This window comes from Halichoerus grypus, chromosome 9, assembly GCF_964656455.1.
Source record: "Halichoerus grypus chromosome 9, mHalGry1.hap1.1, whole genome shotgun sequence".
Classification (NCBI taxonomy): domain Eukaryota; kingdom Metazoa; phylum Chordata; class Mammalia; order Carnivora; family Phocidae; genus Halichoerus; species Halichoerus grypus.
Genome location: NC_135720.1, coordinates 114,167,435 through 114,185,849, shown reverse-complemented (window position 1 = coordinate 114,185,849; position 18,415 = coordinate 114,167,435). Strand labels below are relative to the sequence as shown.

Here is an 18,415-nt window from a genome sequence, read left to right as displayed (position 1 = left end):
GCTGGACATCACACACACCTGGACATCTCTCTCAGTCCTGCCTTGCCTTGAGATTTTACTTCTCCACCTAGATGCAAATTCCTTGCTATGAGCGCTTCGGAAATGTATGTGCAAAAGAAGAACAAGTGAAGGGGCCCCTGGCTGGCTCAGTCGGTAGAGCACGCGACTCTTGATCTTGGGGTCATGAGTTCAAGTCCCACGTTGGGGGTAGAGTTTACTTAAAAAAAAACAACAAAAAGAAGAAGTGAAGAAAAGTATAAGATAGCCATGCAAACTGGCAGGTCCTCAGAGTCTGAAGACAGCAGGGCCAGTTGGAGAAGGGCATGAAGTAGAATATTCACCCTCCCTGCTGTGGCCAGCATGACTCCAGCCCTAGGGAAGTGCTGGGCCCCCTGTGAGAGATTTGGCTGGAGCCAGGAAGACCCAGTACCAAGGGACTGGGAGGGGAAGACAGTCCCCCGGTTTCCCACCTGGAGGTGCCTCCCTATCGCACTCCACCAAAGGTTTGTGCAAAGCATGAGTATTGCACCTGCTTCAGCTCCCTCCGCCCCTCCATCCCGAGGCAGAGCATGCTGGCTTCACGGCTGACTCACTGTGTGACTTTGGACAAGTCACTTAGCCTCTCTGAGCATCAGACTTTCCAACTGCAACATGGGAAAGGACTTAAAGAAGCCACACGGGGTGGAGTTGGAGTGAGGGTCAAGTGCGGTGGAGTCTGTGAAGGCCTGGGTTTGCCTCCTGGAGCCAAGGCCTCCGCGGAACAGGTGAGGCGAGTAGGCGTAGGAGCTGCTCATGCAGGAGGGCAGGAGCCGGGAAGACAGAGACCTCCTCACCCAGCCCGGGCCAGGACCCAGCCCCAGTGAGGTATGCTCTGGGGACCAGGGGCACCATGCTAAACCAGGAACTGTCCCCAGAGATGGGGAGTTGGGCGGAACCCAGGGCCAAAGCGGGGAGGCCCAAGGACTGTCCAGAGCAGAACATGCACGTTTCTCTTCCCGAATAATCTCAGCACCTCCCACCACTCCCAGCCGCCCCCTCCCAACGCACACACATGCACACACAGGAACACACACCCTCACAGATCACATATCACAATCTCACACAACCTCAGGGCCACAGACCCTCACGAGGACACACAAAGCCCCACCCATCACAGGCACGAACCGGATGACAACTGTGTGCAGCCTCGCGGCCACCAGGACACACACCTGGCCATCCACGGGCGCCACTCACCCAATCCCACAGCCACGCAAGCTCCCACGGCGACCACACAGCCTCACGTGACCACTCGCCACACCTGGCCCCCCACAGCCACACGGTCATGAAGCTCTGCCTGCCGGCACACGAGTCGTGTGTCCACACGTCCTCGAAGCTGCCAGGCCAGCCGGACCACACCTCGGCACCATTCACACCTACCCTCTGCTACTGGCTCAGAGGGGGGCCTGGCTGGGGAGTGCCGTGGGCGGGGGTTAGTGACTGACGGCGGGGTCCAGCATCCCTGTCATCCAACAACCATTTACCGAGCAGCTTCGGTGGCCCCTCCAACTGAGGCAAATCCTGTCTTCCTGCTGAAACCCTCTCCCTCTGCCTCCACCCCGTGGAGAATAGGCCTGGCTCTGGGGGTGCAGGGGACACAGGCATCAAAGAGCTGTCCTGGTGTGACACCAGGAGAGGCTGAGTGTGGCCACAGCGGGGCCCATGTCTCACTTCACCTACTTGCTTCGTGGTAAAAGCTCCTTTGCCCAACCTCTCCGAACGTCCATTTCTGCGTCTGTAACACGGGATGACGTTACCCCCACCCCCAGACACGCAGGGCTGTTGTGAGGACTGAAGGGGTCGCCCCGTGGACAGGCCGGGCCTCCGAGGGGATATCTGGGGGGAGAAGAGGGTGCAGGTTTGGGGGGATTCGTCAGGGCAGCCGTGGGGCTCAGTGCCTCTGAGCTGAGTGCTGCTGTCCCCCCCCCAGGAGGCCACTGGGCAGTGGCAGCGTTGTTCAGAGCTGCATTATTCATGGCGCTCAGCTCTGAGCAGAGGGAAATTTGCTGAGTGATCGACCTAATATCTTAACACAAACCCATTTAGGCAAAACACCTTTGAAGCGAGAAAGGCAGGGAAAAAAATAGAAAAGGAAGCAAAGAGGTTTCAAGACAGGTGGTGGTGAGAGGCTGGTTCCTACCCATCTCCCCCCAGGGCTTCCTCTCCCCAGGAGACCCCTGCCCCGACACAGCCCCCCAGGCCGCACCTTCCCCGACTCTCAGTGGGCAGGGCCGGCATCCTCTGATTGAAGGAATCCTACCCACTTCTCAGATTTGGCTCAGAGCGGGAAGAGTCTGCCCAAGGCTCACACAGCAAGTCAGGGGTCAGCCAGACCCAGGACTGCTGAGTGTTCGCTCAGAGTCCTCTGCTGAGCAGCCCCGCACAGAACAAGACCCCCAGCTCCGGTGACACCCCCTGCCTCCTCGGCCTCAAACTCCACATTCTACCACAGCAGGACCTCTTTCTCCAAGTGAACTCGGACGTTCCCACCCTCAGCCTCAGCTGGTCCCTCTGCCGGAAATACCCTTCCTGCTCCTCTACCCGCCCAACACCAGTAGGGGCTCCCTTTCTCCTCCTCTTCCCCCTGGAAACATGCCAGATCTCTGCCCCAGCCAGAACTCACCGTGCCCACTTAGGCTCGTCTCACACCCTCTCCACCAGCTCGCCGCTCCTCTGCCTGAGCTGGGCCCATTCGGTAACTCCCCTGCTTCAGGGCATGAGGCCTCCCAGCTCTGCCACTTCTTAGCTGGGTGACCTTGGACAAGTTACTTACCTCTCTGGGCCTTATGTCCCTGTACTAGAGTGTGAAGAATAAGGGAATATACGAAAGGTGCTCTGAATGCTGCCAGGCGCACACGCACTCAGTAAGCGTTTATATTGTAATATTATCGTTGGCTTCCCCCATCAGTCCATACGCCCCTTTAAGGGGAGACTGTGTCTTTCTCCTTTCTAACTCCCCGTTTCCAGCAGAGTGCCAAGCACACAGTAGGTACTAACCAACAGTGGTTGAACAGAGCCTCATTTCCAGCAATGTTGTCTGCCTAGCCTCTTCACACCAGACCCCTTGAGAAGAGAAGCCAATGAGGGGCTGGTGGCGGGGACCCCTGTGTGGGGCAGAGGTGTGAAGAAGATGACCTCTGGCCAGCTCCACCCCCACAGCAGGGATGGAGGCTCAGCTGGGCAGGCAGGGGCCGGGGCGAGGGGCTGGCTGCCGGGCCTGCGGTCTGGCCAGGGACGAACAGGCGGCTGCAGGCCGGGATAAAATATTTAGGAGCCCACATCCCCAGGAAGTGGAAACTGACAAGCAAAATGAAATGTTGAGATGTAATTACCCAGGCAGGCCAAGCATGTCTCCCTGCCGGCGGCGGGCTCCCCACCCCCCCACCTGCCACAAGCAGCCACTGGGTAATGAAGTCCTCCCGGACCCTCTCCCACACCAGTCCTCGCCCCCTCCTCTTCAGGCCAGGCCAGCAGGAGGGGTGGCAGAACAGCAGGACACGCAGCGAACCGGGGGGCCTTGTCCAGCCCTGGCATTGATCTACCCCAGCAATCCCTTCACCCCACTGGACCTCAGCTTCCTCAGCCAGAAAATGGGGCTGCTGAGCCACGCCTGGGAGGGAGGACCCAGACGGTCAATGTGTACGTGCTCCATTAACTGGCTTCGGCAGAGGACAGCGGAAGGACAGCATTGAGGACAGCAGCGGACACCGGCCTGACCCAGCGTGCCATGAGAGGCTCTCTTGAGGTGCTGGGCTGCCCAGGACTCAGGTTAGTAGAGGCTGATGGACAAAGGTCTGGGGCTGAGGCCCCAGTGTGGGCCCTGAGCTGCAGTGCCCACCTCACCCCAAAAAACTTCCCCAGGCTCTCCCAACACTGTTAGTCCACATCTCGGAGCAGAGAGACAGGGACCCGGACAGGGGCTCCAGGCCTAGATCCTGGGAACAGCCTTGAGTGGGTCTCAGGGGAGCATCCAGGAGCAGGGGAGCTGGGAAAGGGATGCTCAGCTGACCCTCATGCCGCATAGCAGAGCTGAGGGAGGGAGTGCTCCTTTTTGATTGAAACCAGGGCGCAGAGAGGGGCCGTGATTCACCTAAGACAGTCCACACCCACACCGCCCTGGCCCCTCCCCAGGCTGGCACAGTGCTCCTGGGCAGGTCCAGCCTCACCTGGAAGCAGCCAGCTGACCCCTCAGCCATAACCCATTGTGCACCCCCACTCCTGTCAACACCATCTTACCAGACCAGAGCCCCACACCCACACACAAACCTCAGCCTGCCCAGCCCGGCCCACTACCTCCCCACTCAAACTCCAATCCCCTTCCACTACTCCCCTGCCTCAGTGGCTCTCACCTCCCTCAAGGCAAAGTCCAAACTCCTCAGCCCAGTCCCGCCTGAGGCCCTGCACCCTCATCACCCATCTCTCCCCACCTCTAACAGCACCTACAGTTTCCGACACACACCAAGGTGCCCCTCTCTTCCTCCCTTTGCTCAGTCTCTTCTCTCTGCCTTTGTGCCCAATTCCCCTTCCCAAACTCCTCCTTCAAGTCAGCCCCTGTCCATTCTTGAGGATTCAGTGCATGGCCCACTCCTCCAGGAAGCCTTCATGGGTATCCCTAGGCTCCTTCTTCCTTGGGCACCCATAGCAATCCCAACATCTCCATCACTGAGCTTAGCACAGTGAATGAAATTTATGGGAGATGGCCGCTGCCGGGCTCAGAGCATTCACTGATTAGCAACCACTTACTAAGCACCAGGCGCTGTCCTAGACACTGTGGGTACAACTATGAATAGGACAACCCAGAATCCTGCCCTCATGGAGCTGATAGCCATTTATGAAGTAGACAACAGATGCTGAGGAACGAACTAATTAATTAATTAATTAGGAGTTGGCCTACTGTCCAGAAAGTCTCTTGGTTCCATCTTCAGCTCCTGTCTCCCTGCTTTCCTCTTCTGTCATCCCCCACCCCATCCTGTCTCTTCTCTCTCTCTCTCTCTCACACACACACATACACGCACACTCCCCCATTATTCCACAGCCCCTTATGTTCATGCAGTGCTCACATGTTCTCTCATTAATTCCTCCCAATCAGCCCATGGCTTAAGTGACCATTTTACAGATAAGGACCCACAAGCCAGAGCCTTATCTTGGCTGCCTCCACTTTCCTTTCCTCCGGCTTATCTTCCCCTTCTCCTCCACCTTTCCATTTTCCTTTCCAGGACCCAGCGCCAGTGAGGTATGCTCTGGGGACCAGGGGCACCATGCTAAACCAGGAACTGTCCCCAGAGATGGGGAGCTGGGCGGAACCCAGGGCCAAAGTGGGGAGGCCCAGGGATTGTCCAGAGCAGAACATGCACGTTTCTCTTCCTGAATAATGTTATAGTTGTATTTTCCTCCCACCTTCTGGGGTGACTGGCAAGTTGCCTCCTCTCTCTGAGCCCATTTCCCTATCTATAAAATGAGGCAAGCAAGGCAGGCTCTGGGAGATGGTAAATGGGGCCCGTGCTTCCCTCTCCCCTACCCCCCTCGGCAGCCGGAACTGTGTCCCTCTCCATCTTCATTCTCCTCCCTCCCTCCCCTTTCCTCTTGCTTGTCACTTTGTCCTGCTTCTTTCCCCAATCCCAAAGCCTCCCTTGGGTCCCAAAATGTCTGTAAAATGGTCATTAGCTTTCCTTCTGGCTCATTAAAAATGAGAATTTGCATAGAATATCCATATGATCATTCTGTCTACAGCAAAATGGGACATGGATATAAGGCACCATGCAAGTCAGGAAGAAAGGGGAGGACAGTCACAATGGGAGGGGGGAGAACCCCAATCAGGAAGAGGCCAAGTGCTCACCACTGGGGTCTCAGGCCTCAAAATCAGCCCCCCTCGGGCCCTTTCTTGGCCTTTCTGGTGGCTAATTCACCTGTTTTTGTCATTCTTACAATAGCCAGCCAAGTAGGGACTGCAATTATCCCCATTTTACAGGTGGATAAACTGAGAGGCAAAGAGGAAGAGTGGCTGTCCAAAGACACACAGCAAGTCTGTGGCACTCCTGGGGGGCAGCACTCTCTGCCATGGGCCAGGCTCCCCCAACCCACGTAGGCCTGCTGCTCTCCCAGGAAGGCTGCCCTTCCTCACTCTCAGGAGGAAGATGTCAGGAAGAGCCACACCAGTCATGCAGTTCTCCCACCCAGAACACCCTCCTGCTCCTCTGGGACAGGCCCACCTGTCCTTTAACTCTCCTCCCGTCACCCCTCCTCGAGGAAGCCCCCCCTCCCCAAAACAACTGTTTAGCCAGATGCAGAGATTCCTGGAGACAAAAGTGTCCAAACCTCTTCTCCCAGCTATAAACAGCTGGCCCTTGAACAACAGGGGTTTGAACTGTGCAGGTCCACTTGTATGTGGATTTTTCTTGATACAATACAGTGCTGTAAATGTATTTTCTCTTCCTTAGGATTTTCTGGATAACATTTTCTTTTTTCTAGCTTGCTTTATTGGAATAGCACAGTATATACCTATAACATACAAAACACGTGTTAATCAACTGTTTACGTTATCAGTAAAGTTTCCGGTCAACAGGAGGCTATTAATACTTAAGCTTTGAGGGAGTCAAAACTTATATGCAGATGTTCAACTGCGCAGGGTTTGGCATCCCTAACCCTTGTGCTGTGCAAGGATCAACTGTAATTACATTTAGACCTGCCTCATCCCAAAAAGAATTCATAGCAGTGCCCAGAAATAAATATACTTGGCAAAAAAGAATTTGATAACCGAATCGAGGGAAAGGAACCTGCACCTTACAGATGAGGCCTTGCTCAGCAGCCACAGACTGGCAGAGAACTGGCAGTCTGTTGGGACCAGAGCCAACCTGGATGTCCCCAAATGTCCGGCCTGGGGGGGGGGGGGGGGGGGGGGGGGGCACTGCCACTGTCCATGGTGCTGAACCCAGGAGCACATGGGCGACCTCCCGTCCACATGCAATCTAGGAGCAAGTCCTTCCGGCTTGAGCTTCAAAATACACCCTAAATCTGTCCCTTCTCATCATCCCCACCCCCAGTCTAAGCCATCAACATTTCTCACCTGTGGAGGAGGAGTGGCCTCCTCACTGGCATTCCTGCCTTAACCCCCCGCCCTCACACAACAGCTGGAAAGCTCCTATTAAACCCAAGTCTGTTAACATTCCTCCCCTGCTCACAATCCTCCAATAGTTCCCATCTCATTCAGAACAAAAGCTAAGATCCTCCCAGTGGCCCACAAGGCCCCACGTGATCTGCCCCTCTTCTACTTCCCTCTACCTCACTCACTCTGCTCCTGCCTCTTGGTTATTCCCCAAATGCCAGGCAGGCTCCCACATCAAGGCCTTTGCACTTGCTGGTTCCTCTGCCTCTTACTGCGTTTGGGGCTCTGCTCAAATGCCACCTCTTCAGAAAGGCCTTCCCTGACCACCTTATATGAGATAATCTCCCCTACCTGGCCCTCTCTGCCCACTTATGCTGCTTTATTCTTCTCCATAACATGCCATCAGCTCCTATCTGAAATTGTATTATATAATGATGCATTTACTTGTTTGCGTAAGCTCCTCTGGCCCTCTCCCCAAATGGGACTCACAAGGCCAAGGATCTTCATCTGTTTGGTCCACTGCCATATGCCCAGTATCCTGGTGCAATGCCTGGCACACAGTAGGTGCTCAATAAATATTTATCCAGCAAATGAATGAATTACCATACAGAGGCGAGAGAGGAAGTGACTGAAGAGGAGAAGAAATGCCCCTCTCCTCACCAGCTACATCCCACAAAGCTGGCTCTATGTGATTTAGAGGCCTGGACTCCATCTTTCTGAGTCCTTCAAAACCCCAGGAACATGAGGGAAACCAGCACTGAAGGAGTGACCACCAAGGGATATGTCCCTCCCCACCTCTGGGGCCTGTTAGACAGGATCTCTCACAGACTCCTACACAACCACCATGACTTGGTGACTCCTGATCCATCCCCCCAACCCCCCACACACACACACACTCCCCATCAGAGGAGCCCCTCCACCTCCTCCTTCTCCCCTGGCCCTGAGCAGAACCTCTGGCCTTTGTTGGGGGCAGTCCTCCTATGTCCCTCCCCACAGCTGACCCACCAGTGTCTCCCTGGAGAAAGACAGGTGACAGGAACAAATACTTCATTGAGGGAAGGCTCCACCTTCCTTCTCTCAAGCTCCCGAGTCACACAAACTTAAGTGCCAACCCTATCTCAGCCACTGACAAGTAGTGGAGGCCCAGGCTCTCCTGTGGGCATGCTGAGCCACACTCACTTCTATTTAAAAAAAAAAAAGAAAAAGGACAAGTCTCAGAGTGGCTGTGTAGGGCTGACACTGGGGCCAGGGCCTGGCAGCTTCTGTGAGGATGGTTAATGAGATGTCCCTAAGAAATATGTATATTAAAACACAAGGAGACAGGCACTGGGGTGGCTCAGTCAGTGAAGCATCTGCCTTTGGCTCAGGTCATGATCCTGGGGTCTTGGGATCCAGTCCTGCATTGGGCTACCTGCTCAGCAGGGAGTCTGCTTCTCCCTCTGCCTGCCGCTCCCCCTGCTTGTGCACTCTCATTCTCTCTCTCTGACAAATAAAACCTTTAAAAAAAAAAAAAAAGGAGATTCAGGGGTCTTCACCCAGGCCAGGCCAGGCTGGCTGAGGGGCCAATGCAGGAGTTGGAGCCTGTTGGGGCTCAAAGACTCTGGGAAGAGGGCTGGTGGACACGGAATAACAAGCAAAAATGGCTACGAGCATCCCTCAGTGTGTCCACCTGTGTGAGCCCATTGAAGAAGGCACCCAGCCCCTTCCTGGTCTTACCAATGAAGAACACGAGGCTCAGGAAGGGAAAGGGACTTGCCTAAGGTCACATAGGAGTAGAGGATGAGTCTGAGACACCCAGGACACTCAACAGCCCCATACAGGCCTGAAGTAGGAAGTCTCAGGGTGACGAAGAAAGAAAACGGTGAGCTCACAGGGTCTTTCCAGAGCTGCAAGGAAAAAGCAGTATGGGGCTTGCTTCAGCTACATCTCCAAGGAGCTCAGAGTGGGGGGTACTGGGGACCCCACCTCTGACAGGAAAACAGGCTGAAGTCCAGCAGTTAGCCAACAGGTGAAGAGGGTCCCTGGAGGTCAAGTCCCAAACCCGAGCAGGGAAGGTCACTGGCCTTCACCGCTTGCTCTTTAACAAAGAGGAAGAGCTCAGAAGGGATCAGGTTAGTGTGCACAGGGCTCCTCTGTGGGCTCAGGTTGGGGCCCAGCCACAAGAGACATACTGGAAACTGGAGGCCAACCCTATGGTACCTGGACTTCCATGTGGCGAGGACAGATAGAAAAGCCGAGAGAGGCACCTGGGTGGCTCAGTCAGTTAAACGTCTGCCTTCAGCTCAGATCGTGATCCCAGGGTCCTGGGATCAAGCCCCACATCGGGCTCCCTGTTCAGCGGGGAGTCTACTTCTCTGCCCCTCCCCTGGCTTGTGCTCTCTCTCACTCGCTCACTCACTCTCTCTCTCTCAAATAAATAAATAAAATCTTAAAAAAAAAAAAAAAACCCAAGAGAGGTGAGTGAGGCATGCAGAGCTGCACGCTGGGGCAGCTCCGAGGTCCCCTAACCCATCACCTTCGCGTTGGTCATCAAGCTGACACTCCGCAAGGGAAAGTGACAGGCCCAGGGTTACGTGGCCACCCAGAGACAGAGGCAGAACTAGACTGGGCCCCCGCGCCCCCACTCTGCTTAGTCATGGCGACAACTGACACCTTTGGCAGCAAGGTGTTTCGTGTGCTGAGGGCCTTACGCCGACTCACTCACTTCGTGCTCACAGCAACCTAAAGGGCGGGTACTATCGATATCCACCTTTCACCAGGTGGAAACTGAGGCCCAGAGGCCCTGAGGGACCGCTCACGGTGGTGCAGCTCCTGGTGGCAGAGCCAGCATCTGGACTCTCAACCACTCTGCCCTACTGCAGCGTCCAGGGGACAGGGTTCAGAAGGTCAAAGCTACAACGGGGCTGCCACCAACAAAGGGAAGTTTTTTTAAACCCCAAAGAAATATTCAAACGCGCTCCACAAAGGAGGCTGGTGAGAGAAAATGTTGCTTCCTGTCCAAGAGGGCAGGCATGCAAACTCAGAGCAACAAGGGCTTGGCGGCTAACATCTTCCTCCTCCTGTCACTCCCGTCAAGCTTGGAGGCAAATGCAGAACGGATCACGGCCCCGCTGTGATAGGCCAGGGTGAACACATCAAAGACGAACTGCAGAGAGCAGGAAAAGTGACCCAATGACACCCAACCCAGGGGACTCACAGAATCAAGAGGTGTCAGCGCCCTGCCAAAGGCCAGAGTGGCAGAGAAATCAGAGTGGACAGGCCAAGTCCCCAAGGCGGGCCAGGCAAGTTCGGGCTTCGTCTTCACAGCAGTACGGAGATTGACCTGGCAATCACCAAGCAGTCACATTGATGCCAGCACCTTGCCAATCTCCAAGCGCCGGCCAGGAGACCCAGCTGGCGCACGGTGGGCCTCGTGGCTCGGCATGGGGTGCCCATGCCAGGTCCACTTAATTTCCACCTACATTAGAGTGACGGGCAGCAGACCAAGGCAGTGGAAGACATGATGGGTCTCAAGTTCAGGGCAGCCTGGTTGCTAAGCTAGAATGGTGGCGACTGGCTGCAAGGTGGGGCCCACTTCTGCTCAGCATCCTTGGAGAATGCATGGCCAGTGGGCAGGGCATCCTGGGCCCTGGCTGCCGGGTCCCTGTGCTGTGGCTTCAGGAAGCACCTGCGGGGAGAGTCCAGAGGTCTCCCCCTGAGAAGATGCTGCAAGCTCATATACACCAAGCTAAAGCCAGTGGCAGGACTCCTCCCTGCTTCCGGCCCCCCAGCCCCTTGGCTAATGTCAACCACATTTCATCTGATTGGGGGTGAGAAGATTGCATGCTCCAGGCTCTGTCCCTGTGCAATTGGTCCCAATCATCCCTGAACCAAAAGACCAGACTCTGAAGCATCCCCATTTGACACCCATTCCTTTAGGTCTTGAGGGATGTCTTCTTTTCCAGCACTTCTCTGAGAGCCTTTGCTGATGGAGAAAAATGCCTGGAGCCCGGCACCCTGGACTGTGAGGACATAGCCTATGGGGGGCAGAGCTAGACGCTGGAGATGAGCTGACTCTCCTGTTACAGAGAGAAGGAGGCCCCAGAAGGGCAGTGACAGACCCAAGGACACAGGGCTGGTCATCTGTTGGCTCACGTGTTCATTCTATCAACATCTATTAAGGCCCCGCTGTGTGCAAGGGAGGGCGAGAAGCACAGAGCCAAGTGAGCCCTGTCCTTCCCCAGTATCAGGGGGTGCAGAGCCATATGAAAGAGGCTCAGGGAAAGTTCAGTAGGCACTGTGGTGGGTGTACTTGAGGTTTCCCAGGTGGTGAGCCCTGGGGACCATCATCCTCCCTCCAGGTGAGCATCTCTGCATGGGGGGAGAGCAGATGAGGGAAGCCTGCAGGGAGGCAGGGCCTTGGCCTGAGCCTTAAGGGCAGAGAGGACCCCCCAGGGTCCTGAGCAAGTGGGACACAGCAGGTAGAAATGGTGTGTGCTAATACATTCCCTGGGGTAAGCCGACATGACCCCAACTGCCAAAAAAAATTAAAATACAGCATTGGCTTGAAAAAACTCTGCTCAGCTCTGTCTTGCATTGGTCCCTGTCCCATGGCCACTAAGACCAGGCCAAGCCCCTCAGCGGGGTCCCATCTGCCTGACTCACTCCTACCTCTTGCTCATGCTGTTCCCCCAGCTGGCATGCCCTTCCCCTCCTCTTCACTTGTCTAAGCCCGTCTTGCTGGGCCAGGTCCCGTGCAGCCCTGCAGTATAGCTCTTCCTTTAACAGATGCACCATCACATCCCTTCATTCACTTATTCAGGCAAACTCTACTGAGCCCTACTGCACGCAGGGCAGGGCGCGAGGTCTGGTGGTGTACCGCTCCTCCCGTGCCCACCGAGAGCCAGCAGGGCCCCTAACTCCTCTCCTCACACCAGGGCTGCCTACATGGGGGGTGCGAAGCCCAAGCCAGCTGGGAAACTCAAGCAGGTCTGGAAGGCTGAGCCTCTTCCCCTTCCTGCCCTCCGGGGCAGGCAGCCCCTCAGGATGAAGAATCCCAAGACAGGCACTGTCGCAAGAAATGAGAGGAAGTGGAGCCCTGCATCTCAGCCTGATGCAGCTACAGAGCGGCCCTGAGCTCTCATATCCCTTCTTCTGCCTCCAGGAAAGGATTCTGTCCTCGGGGAGTCAGGAGAGGGCCGGGGCCAGCCAGGGAGCTCAGTGGGGGAGGAAGCTGGGGTCCCGGGGCCACCCGACCCAACCCCAGGTGCCTCTGCTCTGTCGGCCTCCGTCTGCCCTTCTGCAGGCTGGGAGAACAACCTCAGACCCCTGGGATAAGAGCTAAAGAAGTAAGTAGCTGGGGGCTGGGCTTTATGGTCACCCATTCCCCAGACATTTACTAGGCAGTACTATGTGCCAGGGACTGACCTAGGGATGCAGCTGAGAGCAAAATGGGCAAAAAACCTCTGCCCTTGTGGACCATAAACAAATATAAATTCACTTGTCAAGTGCTATAAGAAAAACAGAGCCAGGAACAGGGAAAGGAGAGTAACCGGCCAGGGGAGGGGCTATCTTAGATACTGTGGTCAGAAAGACCTCTCTGAAGAGGGGACAGCTGGGAAGACACCTGAATACACGGAGGATGTGGGCCAAGTGGATATTCAGGGAAAGACAGTTCGAGGCAGAGGGGCCAGCCAGTGCAAAGGCCCTGAGGTGGGCTGATGCCCAGAGTGTTAGAAGAGCAGTGAGGAGGCAGGTGTGGCTGCAGCAGAGAGATGGAGGGGAGAAGAAGGAGAAAAGGCCAGGGGCAGCGGGAAGGGTAGCAGGCATTCTGTCCACCGTTAGGGGGTCTTGGATCCTGGGGGCACCCTGGGACAAACCTCTCCTCTCTGGTTTCCCAGATACATAAGCAGAGCCAGCACCCCCAACCCCGGTACCACAAATCTTTCCAGCGGGCCAAGCTCTTCCCCCATCCCCTTGGAGCCTCCAGGAGGAGAGCGTTCCTTTTACAGCAAGAGAAGATGAATCCAGAGATGTCACATAAGCAGTGGGATGAGGAGGCGCCCCAGCCTTGAGCCTCGGCTGCCGGCCCTGCCAGTCTCCATCCGTGCTGCTGCGCTGACCCGAGCCATCTAAATGCAAGTCTGACGCTCAGCCCTGGGAGCTGGAGCTGGAGGTCAGACCAGCAACAGCTTGACTCACCAGTGTCTCCGGAATACCAATAGGGGACACAGGGACACAGCGGGGAGATGAGGCTTTGGAACTTCTCACTGAGCAAGGGACAGGACGTCCTCCAAGGAGCAGGCTGACCCATCCACCCCCGCCCCTTCCTGCCCTGTCACCACCCAGAGCGGCCATCTTGTTCCCACCCTAGGAGCACAGGCCTGGATGTGCCCAGGGCGCTGGAATTGCTCACCAGAGAGGACCAGAACCAAAGCCCCCAGGCGACCCCATGGAGAAGCCCCTGCCAGGAGCTGGCCTGTGTCTTTCCTGCCACATGCACCAGAGGTGGGGGAACCACCTGCTGGATTCAAATTCCACTCCTGCTATTTTCCAGCTGTGTGACCTCAGGGGAGTTGCTTAACCTCTCTGATCCTCAGTTTTGCCATCTGTACATTGCGGTTGTCTTGAGGGCTAAATGAGTTAACATGCATGAAGTACATAAAACAAGAGTTGGTCCATAGAAGGACTCCATCAATATTACCTACTAATATCATCCATTCTCCCATCACCCACACAGGAGGCCTGGGCTGCTACTCAGCACTTCTGTTTGACCTTGAGCAGGCCCCTTAACTTCCCTGAGCCTTTGTTTTCCTCATCCGTGAAATGGAGTACTACGGGAAGTAAACTGAGGCTCACATGGGGCCCCATGGGCAGAGAAATGCTGTGGGGGTATAAAAGTTTATACCCCAGACCCCAACCCTGAGGGGGCCCAGGATGGTGGAGGGAGGTACTGAGGACAGGGCCACGTTGGTACCACCCCCTCAGGTTGTCTCTCCCTCCCGGGGTGACTCATTCCCATTATCTCCAGAGCCCAGGCGGGGCCTGCTCGGCATGCCTAATCCCAGGTTTTACTCAGCAGCCTGGCCAGGAGGAGGGAGTCCGGGCGTTCAAAGATGGGGAAATGCACCAGATGCCTCACGCGAGCATGCACACGCACAAAAGCCTGTCCACGGACACCCCTACCGAGGCAGGCCCCCCAGTCACATGTCCAGAAAATCACATACATGCAGCCCTCACCCCGACGCGTGTCCCGCCCTAGCTGCCTTTGGAGCTCACCTCGCTGCCTGGGCACCACCAGCCCAGCTGTCCTGTCCTAGCCTCATCCCTGAACATGACCTACAGCTACTGTTAGTGCCCAGCCTGGTCCGCGCGGGCCCTCCAGCTCTCCCTGGGCCTCCCTAGGAGTGGCCAGGCGACAGGGAGGGCTGCAGCCCAGGCAGCGGGACCCCAGATAAGAGCCCTCTGATGTGTGTTTCTGAGCTCCCACATCCGTGGGCCAGAAGCACATTCCGTTCTGGCAGCGACCAGGTTTAAACCCATTTCACAGGTAAGAAAACCAAAACTGAGCAGCTGAGTGACTGTCCCGGGCTCTCACAGCCAAGAGGCAGCCAAGCCAGAGCCCAGATCTGTCTTCCAGAAGCTGCCCGTTAACCACACGCTGCCACCTCGGTGATTCGGGTGGCGGGGAGACAGACAGCCTGGCTCCAAGTCCTGCTCCAATACCTCGCTGTGTGAGCCTGGGCAAGCCACTTCACCCCTTGGAGCCTCAGTTCCCCCCTCTGTAAAATGGGAACAGAAACACCGGACCCACAACGTTGTCACCAGGATTCGTGACAGTGCAGGGAGGGTGCCTGGTACAGGGCAGGGTTCAACCAAGGGCCACAGGATGGCCTGGGGCATGAGCCACATGACTGAATGATTGGGGTGGGAGAGCACGGCGCTGATGGGGGCTAGGAAATGCTGGCCAGGGCTTTCTTTAAGCCCCGTGCCAATGGCCCAACCCATGCTGAGTGCTACACAAGAGCTCCCCACCCAGAGGACAGAGCTGGGTTCCAGTCCCTGGTCCTCCACATCCTGCTTAAATGGCCTTGGGGAAATGACCTACTCCTTTGGGCCTCAGTTTCTTCATCTATAAAATGGACGCAATGGTGCGCCCCAAGCCCACACAGCAGGCAGCCAGGACTCGCTGGCCAAGCTCTCCCCTCAGCTCTGATGTGCATCCTCCACCTGGCAAGCACACCCTTCCCTCTACTCCGCTGCCTGGCACTCCTCTGAGCAACTCACAGATGATTTATACTTCAGAGGATGAATCAATACCATATACGGCCAAAGACATCTTTAATCTTTCACAGGGATTAGGCTACAAGGTACAGCGGCCTCTTTCTACAGGCCGCTCAATTCTGATTTCAATTTGGCCAGCTGGAGCGCGGCTTTCTCTCTCCTTTTCTTTTCACCCACCTAAAGACGTTCCTCCAAATCAAATTTCATTTACCAGGTGGGGTGGGGAGGCCTAAAGGCCCGTACACGAGAGCGGGCCCAGCCAGGGCACCGGGGCTGCAATGGGAGACAGGAGGAGGGTCTAAGGACGTGGGAGGTCAGGCCTTCGGTGATGGGATGGGGTGCAGGGGGCGCTGTGAGGGACACCTGCACCAGGCCAGGAGTGCCCCTGAGCCACGGGCCCTGGCAGCACAGCTAGTTCTCTTTTTCTAGAATTCCTCTGTAAAAGTCTTGAGTAGACTATATATTTTCTGACCACCAAATGCCTGATTAGATGCTTGTGGAAAATTCAAACAATAGTCTAAGTTTCAGCCAAAATGCAATACCTAGGGACGCCTGGGTGGCTCAGTCGGTGAAGTGTCTGCCTTTGGCTCAGGTCATGATCCCAGGGTCCTGGGATCAAGCCCCGTGTCAGGCTCCTTGCTCAGTGGGGAGTCTGCTTCTCCCTCGCCCTCTGCCTGCTGTTCCCCCTGCTTATGCTCTCTCTCTGACAAATAAATAAATAAAATCTTTTTTAAAAAAATGCAATACCTAGACCTCACCCCAATCCCATGCCTCTCGTACCCTTAAGATGTCAGCAAGTGTCCCTCCAGGCTGTGTGTGTATGTGTGTGTGTCTGTCTGTCTGTCATGCCCCCATCTGTGGGAAACGGGGGCAGAAGATGGAGTGATGACTACAAAAGCAGTTATGACCTCTAGCCCTGGAGCCAGACCGCCTGGCTTCAAATCCCTTCTCTACCCGTTTACCTGTATGACCTGGGGCTGGTTATTATTAGGCCTCTCTATGCCTCAGCTTCCTCCCCTATAAAATGGGGTATCTACCTCACTGGGTAGGGAGGATTACCCGGGACAACAGGTGTCAAACGTGTGCTCAGCATGTGTGAGGCGCATAGGGAGAGCTACGTGAGTACCGGGAGTGGCTTCCAGGTCCCTCGTGCCCGGGACTGAATACCACGGAACACTAAAATTCTAGGCTTTCTGTCCCTCCTTCTAGCACCTTTGTCCCCAAATCCTGTAGAGACTGCACCTGAAACAGAGGGCGGTGGGCTCGTTTGGGAAAGGATGCCAGCCATTGAGGACAGGAACCCGGCAGAGTGCAGTGGGTGGGGCCAGCCCCAAGAGAGGGGCCCGTGTCGTGTCGGAGCAAAGCAGTAAAGGACATGTGGGCAGCCAGAGGGAGGGGGCTGTGGCACCACCAGGGGGCCCCAGGGAGCTGCGGCCCACCTGCCTGGAGGTGGGAGTGGGGGCCCGTCCAGCCCATGCTCCCCTCTGCCTGGCCAGCCGCCGGCGTGGTAAGTGGCCTGGAGCCCGGCCATCGGTCAGGGCCGCCCCACTTCTGTCCTGTCTACCAGGCTGCAGGCTCCCGAGCTGCTCTGGCTGTACAATTAAAGGGGCTTATCTGAGACTTAGAGCAGGATGATGCCCACAGGGTGTTACCAACGCCAGCCTCTGGATACTCTGTGGTTCCCCAGGAAAAGCAATTAGAGTCCCAGGGTTATGCGCGTATAAATATACAGATGCCATCCTCCAAGGTCGAGGGCGCCACAGTGAGCTATTTAGAGATAGAGCCTTGGGAGAGGCCAGGGGCCCCTCTGCCAGGAGCTGGGTCTGTCAGGAGGGGAGGAGCCTGTCTGCTTCCCCCCAACACCCCACCCTCAATGAACTGGCCTGCTTGGCAAGGCTCACCCAGACCCAGGTGGAGCCCCCGACCCAGGGGACTGACTGCTGGGCTGGCTGCCCACCGCCACAGCCCCGTGTGCAGGCTGCCCTCCTCAGCATGGCCATCAGAACTGACCCTCTGAGCGGGCCAGGCTTCGGGCTGCCCGGAGTGTTAACCCTTGCTGTGCCAGCCTCTTATTGCTTGTGGATATCTAAAACTTTATCCCTGGAGCTTCTGAGGACAATTAAGGGAAGGCGGGGAGCTTAATGGGGGGAAAGGTGGCTTGTGGTAAGGGGTTGATGGGGGGTGGGGGAGACCTCCAGGAGAGCACATCTCTTTCCCAGCTCCTCACATCCCACCCACAGGCACCTACTTCCCTGAAGCCACAAGGAACCAGCATAGCGCTGCCCGCCCCAGTCTCTCCCTCCCACCACACAGCCAATGCCTCACACAACCCTGGCTCCCAGGACCTGCTGGCTGAGCCCCATCTCCTGGGTCCCTGAGACCCTCACTAAACAAAACCACCTCCACCCCATCCCCTTCTCCCTCTGCCTGAGAACAGCACTGTTCCACTGGGTCCCATGCCAGAAATATCAACAGTCCCTCCGTCTGCCTGGCCTGGTTGGCAAAAGTCATTCCCATCCACCCCCTAGTCCTGGGGGCTACCTAGCCGGCCAGCAAGGCCACGGACAGCTCCCCAGGGCCCAGGGGACAGACGGAGGTCCACGAGGGGAATGGCCCAGGGCAGGCAGAGCCCACGGCAAGACCGAGAGAGCCTCTCAGGCAGCGCTGGGCCACTGTGCCCTGACATCCCCCTGTTCCCGAGCATGACTCACCATCCTCCCGGGACTTCTGGATGAAGGCCTCCACGCCGCTCTCACCGTAGCTGCCCTCCGAGGCCAGTGTGGACACGTAGTTCCACTTGAGGGCGCGGACGATGTCTACCATGGCCTGGGCCTGGTACGTGTCTGAGGGCACCACGCGGGAGAAGAAGTCGTAGCGGCTGTTGTCACTCAGGTCGGGGGCTGTGGAGGCGTAGCTGATCTGGGGGATCTGGGGGCGAGAGGGGCCGCTGATGGGGGCGGCTGGCACCCCCACCGTGCCCAGCCAGCACCACACCACTCCACAACAGTCTCCTTC

At 56.5% G+C, this 18,415-nt stretch overlaps 1 protein-coding gene across 3 annotated transcripts in view; it reads right to left on the bottom strand.

Annotated features, from left to right (window-relative positions):
* Positions 1–18,415, bottom strand: part of GRM4 (glutamate metabotropic receptor 4) — a 117,931-nt gene that overhangs the window by 46,548 nt on the left and 52,968 nt on the right. For all 3 annotated transcript variants that reach the window (XM_036115776.2, XM_036115775.2, XM_036115773.2), the window contains exon 3: positions 18,112–18,328. In XM_036115776.2, coding sequence (XP_035971669.2) covers positions 18,112–18,328 — 217 coding nt within the window. The remainder of the gene's footprint in view (positions 1–18,111; positions 18,329–18,415) is intronic.